Source organism: Rhinolophus sinicus, linkage group LG06, assembly GCF_036562045.2.
Source record: "Rhinolophus sinicus isolate RSC01 linkage group LG06, ASM3656204v1, whole genome shotgun sequence".
NCBI lineage: Eukaryota > Metazoa > Chordata > Mammalia > Chiroptera > Rhinolophidae > Rhinolophus > Rhinolophus sinicus.
Window position 1 is genome coordinate 124,095,718 of NC_133756.1, and position 14,494 is coordinate 124,110,211.

The following is a 14,494-nucleotide window of genomic DNA, read 5'->3' on the forward strand; positions in this document are numbered from 1 at the left end:
CATGCAGATATATAAGAAATACATTTTTCAGAAGAGGGTTATTACAAAACATTTAACAAGTAGGCTGCAATTCTAGTTGCCAGTCTGAGTTCATCAGTATAAGCACAAAGGTATAATTGAGGTGAGCATGAGTTTGTGTAATGGCTTGTCACAGTTGTAGCAAGATCTGACACAAACATTCAATCACTTAAATCAGGATGAAGCATTCTACAAATCAGTGGCCAGGGTTCAAAGCCAGCAGAGTCAGTGGTTCATGCCAGAGCAAAAGCTTCATTCAACCACCTATTTATTCATTAATTAGTTCTTTCATTCATTTTAACTAAGCATTTATGCTTGCTATGTTCTTGGAACTATATAAACATAGATGCATGGGGGGAAAAGAAACATTGTAGCTGTCTATATGAAGCTTCCAACATTGTGGAGAAAACAAATGTTGAATCTTTACAACTGTGCTTAGTATTCTGGAGATAACCCACAGGGTTCTACAGACAGGTAACAAGTGTACTTAATTTGGTCTGTAGTCTCAAGAAGACTTTCCAAAGGATCAAAAACAGCATTCAGATTGGTACCTATAGCATAATCCAGTGTTACCCAGGTGAGGAGAGAAATGCATTTCAGGAAGAGCTGCCACATATGAGAGTTCCCCAGTGTGATAAAGATTATGGACACGTTTGAGGATTTAAGAGAAGACCAAATGACTGATTCCTAGAATTTGTGTGTTTGGGGACTGAAGGAAGACTGCAAAGAGATAGAAAACAGGACCATATTCAGGACTTTAAAGTCATGTTAAAAATTGTTGCCTTGGGGCTGGCCCGGTGGCTCAGGCGGTTAGAGCTCTGTGCTCCTAACTCCGAAGGCTGCTGGTTTGATTCCCACATGGGCCAGTGGGCTCTCAACCACAAGGTTGCCAGTTCAATTCCTCAAGTCCCGCAAGGGATGGTGGGCAGTGCCCCCTGCAACTAAAATTGAACACGGCACCTTGAGCTGCCGCTGAGCTCCCGAATGGCTCAGTTGGTTGGAGTGCATCCTCTCAACCACAAGGTTGCCGGTTCAACTCCCGCAACCGATGGTGGGCTGCGCCCCTTGCAACTAGCAACGGCAACTGGACCTGGAGCTGAGATGCGCCCTCCACAACTAAGACTGAAAGGACAACAACTTGAAGCTGAATGGCATCCTCCACAACTAAGATTAAAAGGACAACAAGTTGACTTGGAAAAAGGTCCTGAAAGTACACACTGTTCCCCAATAAAGTCCTGTTCCCCTTCTCCAATAAAATCTTTAAAAAAAAAAAAATTTTGCCTTTGTTCTAAGATCTTCGGGGGATATTAATGAAGGAGCTAATCTATTTAGATTTATGACCGTGGTTGGTATATGGAGAATGAATGAAAGTGTGAGAAAGGGAAGAGGACAGCTAGTTAGGATTGTGTTAGTCAGGATTCTCCAGAGAAACAGAACCAATAGGAGATACATACATGTGTGTGTGTGTGTGGGGAGAGAGAGAGAGAGAGAGAGAGAGAGAGAGAGAGAGAGAGAGAGAGAGAGAGAGAGAAATGTGGGGAGAATGGGAATGAGAAAGAATTATTTGAAGGAATTGGCTCACGCAATGTGGGAGTTGGCAATTCCAAAATCTAAGGCAGTCAGAGGGATAATTCCAGTAAGAGCTGATGTTGCAGTGTTAAATTCCAAGGCAACCTGGAAACAAAATCCCTCTTTTTCAGGAAACCTCAGTTTTTTTTCTTAAGGTTTTCAGCTGATTGGATGAGGGCCATCCGCATTATGGAGCATAATCTGCTTTACTCAAAATCTACTGATTTAAATGTTAGTCACACCTAAAACATACCTTTACAGTAAAGGCTAGCCTGATGTTTGACAAAAAAACTGGTCATCAATAGCCTAGTCAACTTGACACATAAAATTAGCTATCACATGAGTACTATTGTAAAATAAGTGTATATGGTGGTGGCTTGAAAAAGAAGTGCTGACAATGAAAATGAAGAGAAGTAGGACATAAATACTGGACTCAAAATGTATAAGACTTTCTGTAGAATGTAAGTGTGTGGAAGAAAAAAATTACTCAAGGATTCAGAATCAATAAATTGAGTGACTAATTGGTGCCTCTTACGGAATACAGAACATTGGAGAGGAGCAGTTTAGGGTGGAAGGAGATAATTTCTTCAGTTTTAGACAATTTGTGCTTGAAATTCAATAGACTAAAATGATTTTGTCTAAAACACTAAGTAGAGGACAGGGAAAGAGAAATAAATATGTTAGTTGTCAGTACTAGAGGTGCGTTAAGCTTCACAGGAAACAGTCCAGTTCCCTCAAATCTCCTTAACAGGAATGAGTCTGACCATAAACAAGTCACTTCAACCATTTGTTCACTCGCTCCCTACGGAGTTGAGGAACCCAGCTCATTCCCATAGAAAAGTCATCATTTTGACCTGACAGAAGAATTTGCAGGTTAGTTCAGGGCATTCCATCCTATTCTTTTATAGGATTCCATATAACTAGGCTGGAGCCAGAGATCAGGAACACAGGTCAGAATTTATGGGTCCACATAACCCAACCCCAGCAGATAACTTTCCTACAAGAAGAATGTGTCCAGTCATTTTACTGTGTGGTTCTACTTAGTCGTTTCCTCCAGTAATGTACTGTCATAATTATCACGCTCATTTTAGAATAAACTGCTGTTGAAAATGCAGTTTCAAAGGTTTGGAGGTATAATAACCTTAATTTATGGCAGAGAATAACTTTTGAAAAAAATGAATAAAATATTAAGTGGATTTTGAGCAGATTAAGTTTTTTTTTCATGTTAACTAATTTGTGTTTCTAGTTATAAATTAAGTTAATTGTTATTCACAATAATTCATCATAGGCCTTGGATTTACAATTTGATATGAGAAAATCTACCACCTACTTTCACTGAAAAACTCCACAGAGACCAATGACATATGGACGAATATATTTAGACCACACACAGACACGCAATTTCCTATTATTATATTTGTGCCGTATTATATCAAATCATACAAAAATATCAAGCTTCACTAAGAAAATATTCTGTGAACCTCTCTCTTCAGAGCCCCCTTAATCTCATTGTTCCTGAGGCTGTAGATGACAGGGTTCAACATGGGGATGACCACATTGTAGAACACAGATGCCACCTTCTTCTGGTCACTTGAGAAGGTGGACTTGGGCATCACATAAGCGAATGTGACAGTCCCAAAATACAGAGTGATCGCTGTGAGGTGGGCTGTGCAGGTGGAGAAGGCCTTGTAGTGCCCCTCGGTGGAGCTCATCTTCAGGATGGTGATAAGGATGTAGATGTAGGAGACAACTATGGCAAACACTGTGAACACAATGATGGAGCCAGCAGCAAATGAGGGGACAACTGTGGGGATACTGCTCCCAGAACAGGAGATTTCAACTAAAGGAGCAAAATCACAGAAAAAATGATTGACTCCATTCGGTCCACAGAAGAATAATAAATGGAAGGAAATAGTAAAGGAACAAGAATTGAAACAACCACCTATGTAAGCCACTATGAGCAATTGAATACAAACTTGTGTGGACATTTTAGTTGAATAAAGCAGTGGGTTGCAGATTGCCACAAAGCGATCATATGCCATGATAGCCAGAAGGAAGCACTCAATTGCCCCAAAGAAAGCAGTTGAACCAACCTGCATGCCACATCCATGATAGGAGAGTGAATTTCTCTCCACCAGGAAATTTACAATCATATTGGGTGTGACACAAGTTGAAAGGCATATGTCCACAAAAGCCAAGTGGCTCAGAAAAAAATACATGGGACTATGAAGCTGAGAAGAGATGCTGATAAGAATTATTGTGAAGAAATTGCCAAATACGGTCACCAGATAGATACACAGGATGATTATAAAGAGTATGACACGAAGGATTGGGTCATCAGTTAAGCCCAGTAAAATGAACCCTGTCACTATAGTATGGTTCCCATCTCCTGGGGAATCCATGAGATAACGTAGCTGCTGCCAAAGGAACCTGTGATGAAACATTACATTAAAGAAGTTATAAATTTGATGGTTTTAATTTCATTAATATACATAGAGATTATTATAAACAAATTATTCAAGCTAAGTTTGGAATTCTTTTTTACTGTGGAGCCCAGAGTTTATATGTATGTGTAACGAGTCTTCCATATTTTAAAAATTATTTCAGCCCAAATACTACATACAGAATCTTCTTCAAATAATGTAGATCATTTTTCTATTTATATTATGTATTTATAAAACATACTTAAAGTGGCTTTTAATCTGAGGATTAAAAGCATAAGACTTATGAGAATAGCAAAAAGGAATGGTTAGTATAACCAAAACGGTAAACATTTATATAAATACAGGATTATGTAATGGAAACTTGAACAATAGCTAACATTTATGGAAAGTTGACTAAATGGCAGGCAGAAGGTTAGGAATTTTAGATATTTAGTTCAATATTAATTTTCATGAAATAATATTAAGAACTTTTATTTATAGATGAAGAAACTTATTTTAACAATGTTAAGTATATACCTAAGTTTACATAACAAGTGGTGGAACCTAGTTGTGAATCTCAGTTTGCATTCAGTCCATTCCTTTGGTAACTGTGCTATAAATGAAATTAAATAATACTCATGATGAAGTCAAGTCTCTTAGAAATGGGTGGATAACAAATTATCCTTTCTACTTTCTACTGTCTGATAGCTAATCTACAAAAGGGGTGCTTAGTTAATCAGAAAATTTACAATTTCTATCAGTAAAATGACTGTTTTTAAAGGAGAATTAGAATTTTTTGATAGGAAAAAGAAATAGAAAGGAATTCTTATATTCGGGTTATGAATGAAGTTGCCAACTGTTTATTTATGTATGTTTAGCGTTTACAATTAAAATAGTTTTATCAAGTAGTTTGAAATAGCTATCTCATTACTATGCAAAACAGATTTTTAATATCTAGGACAATATTAAAATATATTCAGACAGATCATTTTTAATGTAACAATGCTTTATAATTGTAGTATTATAGAATGAAATAATTTTAATTTCAACATACCATACAGCTGAATAAAGTTACAACCTAGAATGTTCAGAAGTTTACCCAGGTTCATGCTGTTCGTGCCAGGTTGAGCCTCATTTCCAAGTTTTCTTGCTGTATATTCTTGACTTTCTCAGAAGTGCCTGGTTGCCTGTAAGCTAAAGCATTCAGAACAATGAACAAAGGAAAATGTCCACAGAATATTTACAAACAGTCCCCAAAGCATCTCAAAGCTAGTGAATTTATTAGCATTATGGATGAGTGCCAAGTTGATATAGCATGAAAGGCTATGTGAGTTTCTGGTCTTATGGGGAATCCTGGTGCTTTGAATTATGCCTGTTTATCCCACTAAATAGACTACATAAACTTAGGTTAATTTAGCTAAGGTTACTTGCTAGATGACTGTTGGATTACATCCACCCTGTTTCTCCACCATGGCTTGTGAGTACAATACGTTAGAGAATAAAATGTTTCTCAAATGGTAAATGGAAATCATTACATCAGATTACTCCCAAAAGCCACAATCTTACCTCCTGAAATAAGAATTCATTTATCTTACAGCAATAAATTGAAAGTCACCGTTGTTATACAGTAGCCATGTTTTTATCATTGTTTGCCTTTGGGGATAAATCTCTGAAGATTCTACAGATTCATATGTGAATTCAAAAGCACCAGGGATCATTATCACATCCTGATAATGATGTGATAATGATCACATCATTATCACATCTGATAATGATGTGAGCAGTGCAGTTCACACAAACACAACTAATCTTTAAGTGTTTTGTCTAGTTTGAGCTAATCAATTTTTTCTTAATATCTAGATTTTGGTGCACTTGCAATCGATAGGAGTACAAATAATAAATTATTTCATACATGAATATTGGTTCTAAGCTTACTTTGATAGTTCAGGTTAAGTAATACTAAACTTCAACTATAAAATGGTAACTTTAGCTTCATTCATTCAGCATGTGTGAATTTATAAGTGTTTTATGATGATATGTGTAAGGCACTCTTTTGGGTGCCTTGAGGAGCATGGCGTGGAATTCCATGTAAAGTTGAATTTTAATTAATGCAATTCATTAAAATTGGTCAGACAATTAAGTTAGCGGACTTACCACTGTGCACTTACATTGGCAGCACTGTACAAACAGCTCAGCAAGATTTCGTAACCTTGGTATCTCAGCATCTCACAGCTGTGTCCGTGTTAACATGTGGCAGTGTCTTGTTGAGTGGCGTTCATTATTGTTGTTGCATGTTTTTATGTGCCGTTGTGAGAATGTCTGAGCTTGAATTAGAGCAATGAACAAACGTTAAATTTCTTGTTAAACTTGGCAAGCGTGGAAGGGAAATCAGGGACATGCTTAGTCCAAGTTTATGGGGACAATTCCATGAAGAAAATGGCAGTGTACAAATGGATTAAACATTTTTCTGAGGGGAGAGAACTGGTCATTAATGAAGAGAGGTCATGGCAGCCAGTAACAAGCAGAACTGACAAAAACATTCCAAAAATTCATTGAATTGTGCATCGAAATCATCAGCTGACTGTAAGAAGCATAGCAGACCAAATAAACATTGATAGAGAAACAGGAAAATCTTAACTGAAAATCTTGGCATGAGAAAGGTGTGTGCGAAAATAGTCCCGAAGGAGCTCACCAATGAACAAAAACAAAGGAGACTTGAAGTTTGCCAACACCTTTTGGACAGGCAAGACAATGTTTTGTGCCATATTATCACTGGTGATGAAACATGGGTGTACCAATACGTCCCTGAAACAAAACGTCCAAGTGCACAGTGTAAGTCAGCCAATTCTCACGACCAAAAAAATTTCATCAATCCAAATCAAGAGTCAAAATGATGTTGCTAACCTTTTTTGATATCAGAAGGATTATTCATTATGAATTGGTACGGACTGGACAAACAGTTTACCACGCTTACTATTTGGAAATACCGAAATGCTGAGTGAAAAAGTTAGATGACCTGAACTTTTCGCCAACAATTCATAGCTCTTGCATCACGCCAATGAACCAACTCACAGGGCACTGTCTGTGAGGGAGTTTTTACCCAGTAAACAAATAACTGTATAGAAAGACCCTCCCTATTCACCTGATCTGGCCCCCAGTGACGACTTCTTTACCCAAAGATAAAGGAAATATTGAAAGGAAGACATTTTGATGACATTCAAGACATCAAGGTTACGGAATACAACAGCCACTCTGATGGCCATTCCAGAAAAAGAGTTCCAAAATTGCTTTGAAGGGTGGACTAGGTGCTTGCATCGGTGCACAGCTTCCCAAGGAGAGTACTTGGAGGATGAGTGTAGTGATATTCAGCAATGAGGTATGGTAGCACTTTTTCTACGATGAGTTTGCAAACTTAATTGTCTGACCTCATATTTTTATATGTTTTCATGTCATTGATTAGCACTTTTTAATTTCAGCTTAAAGAACTCCTTTCAGCATTTCTCCCCCCCCCCTTTTTTTCTGTCTCCCCTGCCACTCCAGTTCAAGCTGTTGTTTCTCAGTCTAGTTGTGTAGGACACAGCTCCCTGGCCCACGCTGGTATTATGAGCCTTGCGCTCCCCTTGGCTGAGGCAGTCGGTTGCCAGTCGTCAGTCTCTCGCTCACTGCAGCTCACTGCAGCTCACGGCAGCTCACTCCAACCTCTGGCTGCTCAGGGCAGCCCAGCTCCAGGGAGAGCTGTTGTTCACAGTCTTAGCTATAGAGGGCGCAGTTTACTGGCCCATGTGGGAATTGAACCGGCAACCTTGGTGTTAGGAGCATAGCATGGCACTCCCAACTACCTGAGCCACCAGGCCAGCCCCCCAGCATTTCTTGCAAGGCAGGTACAGTGGTGATGAACTCCTTCAGCTTTTGTTTGTCTGGGAAAGTATTTTTCCTTCATATCTGAAGGGTAATTTTGGTGGATAGAATATTCTGGTTTGCATTTTTTTTAAATTACTTTAACTATATCATTCCACTCTCTCTTTGCCTGTAGGGTTTCTGAGAAATCCACTGATAGCCTAATGGGGTTTCTTTGTAGATTACAATCTTTTTTCTCTGCTACTTTTAAGATTCTCTCTTTATCTTTGATTTTTGACAGTTTTGTTATAAAGTGTCTTGATAAAGGTCTTTTTGCGTTGAGATAAGGTGATCTGTTAGCTTCATGAATTTGGATGTCAAAGTCTCTCCCAAGTTTGGGGAGTTCTCAGCTATTATTTCTTTAAATAAATTTTCTTCCTCCTTCTCCCTGTCATCTCCTTCTGGAACCCCAGCTATTCTAATATTTGTACATTTACTGGAGTCCCAAAGATTACATAGACTTTCTTTGATCTTTTAAATGCTTTTTAATTTATTCTCCTCTAATTGGGTTATTTCAATGTTCCTATTCTCTAGATCACTTATTCTATCTTCTATTTGGTCTACTGTGCTGTAGATGATCTCTATTGCAGTTTTCATTTTATTCATTGAATTCTTCACTTCCAGAATTTCTGTTCTTTGTGTGTGTGGGGGGTGTGTGTGTGTGTGTGATTTCTATCTCTTTGTTAAATTTTTCACTTTTCATGTATTGTTTTCCTGATTTAGTTGAGTTGTCTTTTTTGTGCTTTCTTGTAGCTTGTTGAGTTTCCTCAAAATAGTATTTTGAATTCTTTATTAGTTAGATTGCAATATTCTGTACTATTGAGTTCAGTTATTGCAGAATTATTGTTATCTTTTGGTAATGATATATTTGTCTAATTCTTTATGTTCCTTGTAGTTTTATGTTACTACTTTACACATTTGGAGTAGCAGACACCTCCTCATATCTTTACTAGTTGCTTTAGGTGTGATATATTGTACATTGGTCCTGTTATATCTGGGATTTACTCTGACCATGTATGGTTACACCTGTACCATACATCTTGCACCCTCCTGTGACGAATCCTTTTTTTTTTTTTAAGAATCTGTGTACAATTTATTTTTTTATTTTTATTTTTCAATTACAGTTGACGTACAATACTATATTTCAGGTGTACAACATAGTGATTAGACTAACGTGATTTACATAGTGATTTATGTAACTAACGAAGTGCTCACCCCAATAAACCTAGTAGCCATCTGACACCATACATAGTTATTGCAAAATTAATGACTGTATTCCCTATGCTAAATGTTACATCCCCATGACTATTTTATAGCTACCAATTTGCACCTATTAATACTTTCCCTCTTCAACTATCTCCCCAACCCACCTCCCATCTGGCAACCAGCAAAGTGTTCTCTGTATCTATGAGTTTGTTTATGTTTTGTTTGTTCATCCAATTTGTTTTGTAGATTCCATATATAAGTGAAATCATATGGTATTTGTCTTTCTCTGATTTATTTCACTTAGCATAATACCCTCTAGGTCCATCCATGTTGTTGCAGATGGGAAGATTTCATTCTTTTTTATTGCTGAGTAATATTCCATTTTAAATCTTCCACTTTGGTTGCTTCCATATCTTGGCTATTGTAAATAATGCTTCAGTAAACATAATGGATGCATATATATTTACAAGTTACTGTTTTTGGTTTCTTTGGATAAATACCCATACGCGGAATTAATAGGTCCTTTTTTTGTCTCTTGTTATAGTCTTTGTTTTAAAGCCTATTATGTCTGGTAAAAGTGTTGTACCCTGGATTATTTTTTTCATTTCCATTTTCATGCAATATCTTTTCCAAACCCTTAACTTTCAGTCTTATGTATATTTTGATGTGAAGTCTCTTGCAGGCAGCATATGTAAGGGTTTTGTTTTCTTATCCATTCAGCCGCCCTACATCTTTTCTTTGGAGCATTTAATCCATTTACATTTAAAGTAATTGTTGATAGATATGTAGTTATTGCCATTTTATTCATATTTCTAATCATTTCTCCTTCTTCTCCTTCTCCTTCTTCTTCTAGAAGTCTCTTTAACATTTCTTATAATACTGGCTTAGTGATGATGAACTCCTTTAGCCTTTTCTTGTCTGGGAACCTCTTTATCTTCCCTTCAATTCAAAATGATAACTTTTCCGAATAGAGTAATCTTGGTTGTATGTTCTTCCTTTTTGTCACTTTGAGTATTTCATGCCAATACCTCTGGCCAGCAAAGTTTCTGTTGAGAAATCAGCTGGTAACCTTATGGGAACTCCCTTGTAAGTAACTAACTGTTTTTTTTTTCTTGCTGCTTTTAAGATTCTCTCTTTGTCTTTAACCTTTGTCTAACCTGTTGGCCTCTTTTGGTTCATCTTGTTTGGGACTCTCTGTGCTTCTTGGGCTTGTATGTCTATTTCCTTCACCAGGTTAGGAAAGTTTTCTGTCATTTCTTCAAACTGGTTTTCTATTCTTTCCTCTCTCTTCTCCTTCTGGTGCCCCTAGGATGCAAATGTTGGCATGCATGATGTTGTCCCAGAGGGCCTTAACCTCTCCTCATTTGGGGGTATTCTTTTTTCTTTTTTCTGTTCTGATGGGGTGTTTTCTGCTTCTTTATCTTCCAAATTGCTGATTTGATCCTCTACTTCATCTGATCTACTGTTGATTCTCTCTAAGTATTCTTTATTTCAGCTACTGTAGTCTTCATTTCTGACTGGTTCTCTTTTAGATTTTATGTCTCCATTTTTATGCATCCTATCCCTTTGTTGAAGCTCTCCCTGAGATCATTGAGCATTTTTATAATCAGTGTTTTGAACTCTCCATCTGGTAGATTGCTCGTCTATATTTTGTTTAGTTCTTTTTTTGGAGGATTGTTCTGTTCTTTTATTTGGGACATGTTTCTTTGTCTCCTCATTTTGGTTGCCTCTGTGTGTTTGTTTCTATGTGTTAGGTAGAGCTGCTGTGTCTCCTGATCTTGGTAGAGTGGCCTTATATAGTAGGTGTCCTATGGGGCCCAATGGCACAGTCTCCCTGGTTACCTGAGCCGGATACTCCAGGTGTGTCCCTTGTGTGGGTTGTGTGGGCCTTCCTGTTGTAGTTGAGCTTTGATTGCTGTTGGCACATCAATAGGAGGAATTGACCTGAGGGCTGATTGGTTATGAGGACTGGCTCTGACTATAGTGGCGGAGCTGTTGTGCAGGGACTAGCCATACAAACAGCATTAGCTTTAGTAGGGCTCTGGTGCCTGCTGATTCTGCCCTTTAGGTGTGTCATTTCTGGTGGTGGTTGGGTGGCGTTCTGGTGTGGTCTGAAGCTGGCCACTGGATTGTTGGTTCTGGGACCTCTTAGGAGGCCATAGTGAGCTGCTGCCTGTCCTCTGCCCAGGGCCAGTTGGTATGAGCTACAGAGTGATCTGCAGATGATTGCCACTTGGGCTGGGCTTGGAGGTGCCTGGGAGAGTCTAAGCTGTGAACTGAGGCTGGCTCCCACTAATGCTGGGCTTAGGGCTATTTCAAGAGTTATGGGCATGCTAAGGCCAGATGCTATTTGATTGGTGTTTGTGAACCTTTAAGAGATTTCAGAAAAATCTTTGGTATGAACCAATACAGGCCATTTGTATAGAAAAGCTACTGGAAGTGGCTTGGGTGGACCTACAAGTTGGGTGGGACGGGGTCTCAGGGAATCACCAGGGTGGAGTGAACAGTGTTAGCTAAGTTGATGGAAACTCAGATATGATACCCACCTATGTGTACAGGCTGGGTAGTGGGAGGGCTCAACAAAGGAACAATGGCTTTTGTCAGCACTTCTCTCTTGGAGAAAGCTGTCCCTCTAGCCCTCGTCTTGAAGCCAGACAATTCAGTTCCTCCCTGTGTATTCCTAGCACTTTCAAGCTGCTGCCCCAGAGCTGGAGCTCAGAGAAAATGAGTCTGTCAGCGAGTAAGTTCATTCATGAGCCCTTGAAGAGGTATGCCTGGGACTCCAGCAGCCCTCTGTTTTACTCAGCCACAGTCTCTGCGGGTTTTCACAGCCAGAACTTATGAGGGCTTCTCTTCCTGGCACTGGAACCCTGGTATGGGGCTGAGACCCTTCACTCCTCAGAGAGGACCTCTGCAGCCACCATGGCCCTTCAGATTTTTAACCACCACACGTGGTTGTGGGGCCATCCCTCCTATTAGTCTCGAGGTGGCTTCTTCTATTATGTCCTTATATATAGGTCTTCTGTTGAGCTAGACCCAGGTGGTGCTCAATGATGGTTGTTCTGTTGTTTCTTGGTAATTTTGAGGTGGTTGTGGGAGGAGGCGAGCACAGCATTTACCGACTCTGCCATCTTGACTAGAAGCCCAGAATTCTTAAGCTTTTACATTTTCACTGGTTTTTACAGCTCACCAGTCTGGCTGGAAACCTCTCTTTTGTTTTCTAGAGCGTAGTGCTACAGCTCAAATTCATGGTTTCTGTCTTTCTTTCTCACAGACCCTGTTCTGGTTTTCTGAGAGCACTCCATTTCCTGGAGCTTGCTCTCAGTGCACTCATGAACACACACAAGGAGTCATCTGCAGAATGGGGGGAGATATTGGTGTTAAGAATGCCTGTAAACCCAGTTGGGGGCCTCTCATGTGGGGTTCTCCCAAAGACTTTTGGGTGGACTTCCTGCTGAAGTACTGAGCACAGTCAGCCTAACTGTGTTTCTTTAATGCCCTTTAACATTATGTGCCTCTTATCTGATCTCCTCCCTCCCCTGAGTCATGGGGGTCCTACCTCAGTACTGTGGGTGCTTCTGGAGAGAGGAGGTTTCTCCAGCAGTGTACTGCACAGCTGGGAAAGCCAAGCACTCACCATTTTCCCTTTCCTCCACGAGAGAGGACTCCACCCACTAATTCAGCTCCGTACAGTATTGCCTTGGGGAAGAGACAGCACTAGCAAAGTTCTTTTTTCAGTCTCCAGTGTGTCCAAACTTGTTTTTTGTTTTGTTTTGTTTTGTTTTTTCCACCACTGGTGTGCTGTAATAGCCCCACTCTAAGACTGGACTTCTACAAAGTGTCTCTCATCTGTGGCTTTCTGCCCAAGTCAGCACTCTCTAGGTTTTCCCTGACCATGGCCCAGAGAAGTTGGAATATATTCACTGGCTCCTGCTGGGTTTGCAACCCTTACTGAGGCCTTCCTGCCTTTTATCTCTCCCCATATCCTTTGGTGAATGATGCTGGGTCCCATAACTCCCACAGAGGCACTTTTGTTTGTAGATGGATGCCTAATCAATTGTTTTAAAAGGGGGACAGAAAGGAACAATGTCTCATACCACCTTGAAGCTGACATCACTCTGGACTTAATGTTGTAGACAGTAAAATCATTGCTGATGATTAAATATAAAAATCGTAAAAGATTAATCTGGTGTTTATATTTTTATTAAAGGAAAAAGTAAGGTTCTTAAAAATGTCCATTTTTTTATTAAATAAAGTATTCACATAGATAAAAACAACTGGAAGAAGAAACACAAAGAGGTCTGTAATAACACAAATAATTTTAAATTCTTTAAATGAAACTTAGTCTTGTTTAGAAAGAGCATTTTCAGGGCTATTACAGAATTTCCAGTAAAATTATGTGTAAAAGATCTGCGAATTTTAGTATCAGAGGCACTAGGACTAGGAGGAAAAGAAATGGTTTAACATACATTACAGAAGAAGCATGCAGCATACATTTGACAAGATTGAAACAACCTAAAAAAAGTAACTTTCCTTTTTCATCTAGAAAGGAGCCAGGTCATGCCAATTAGCACCCAGTAGGCTTTCTTGGGGGGGGGGGGGACTCCTTAAAATATTTTGTTGAATAGATTCCTGAAAATAAAGAGCTAGTACCGTGTTTTCCCCAAAATAAGACCTAATCGGACCGTCAGTTCTAATGTGTCTTCTGGAGCAAAAATTAATATGAGATCTGGTATTATACTCAGTCTTATATTAAAATAAGACCAGGTCTTATATTAATTTTTACTCCAAAAGATGCTTTAGAGCTAATGGTCTGGCTAGGTCTTATTTTCAGGGAAACACATTAGCTAGAGGGAGCTTTCAGATATCATCTGAGTTGGCTTTAAGAGGCTCACCTGCAGAGGTACTATAGGAGGAATACTGTTGGTCACACTCAGATCACTGGGCAATAGAAGCCTTACAACTACCAGTATCACTGATTTAAATCCTTACATTCTCTGTACACCATGGACACCATCTCTTTCAGATGACAAGATCTTGGATGGCAACACTACTCTTTATTTTCCATTTAAGGAGTTTCAGATGCTTCCAGCTGTTAATCCCAAAGACTGCATTAAGAGAGCATAGAACTTAGTTAAAAATATTTGTTCTTGTCGATGCAAGAAATGTTGGGTAAAGTAAGGATAAAGCAAATTTTTTTGCTGCACGTTTCTAAGTGACTGCACATTTATTCTTTAAATTGAAGATTTTCTCGAGAATCACAAAATGAAATTTGAGTCTAGAATACTATAAATATACACTGAAATGTACTTAGTACATTATCCATAGATCTGCAGAAGAGGTCCTTATTGTACAGTGTTTATTATTAAAGTCAGATTACT

At 38.9% G+C, this 14,494-nt stretch overlaps 1 protein-coding gene across 1 annotated transcript; it reads right to left on the minus strand.

Annotated features, from left to right (window-relative positions):
• Positions 1–3,047: 3,047 nt before the first annotated feature.
• Positions 3,048–4,031, minus strand: LOC109445509 (olfactory receptor 5P76). Its single transcript, XM_019727933.2, has one exon. It carries the CDS (start codon positions 4,029–4,031, stop codon positions 3,048–3,050), a length of 984 nt encoding a protein of 327 aa, XP_019583492.2.
• Positions 4,032–14,494: the final 10,463 nt, after the last annotated feature.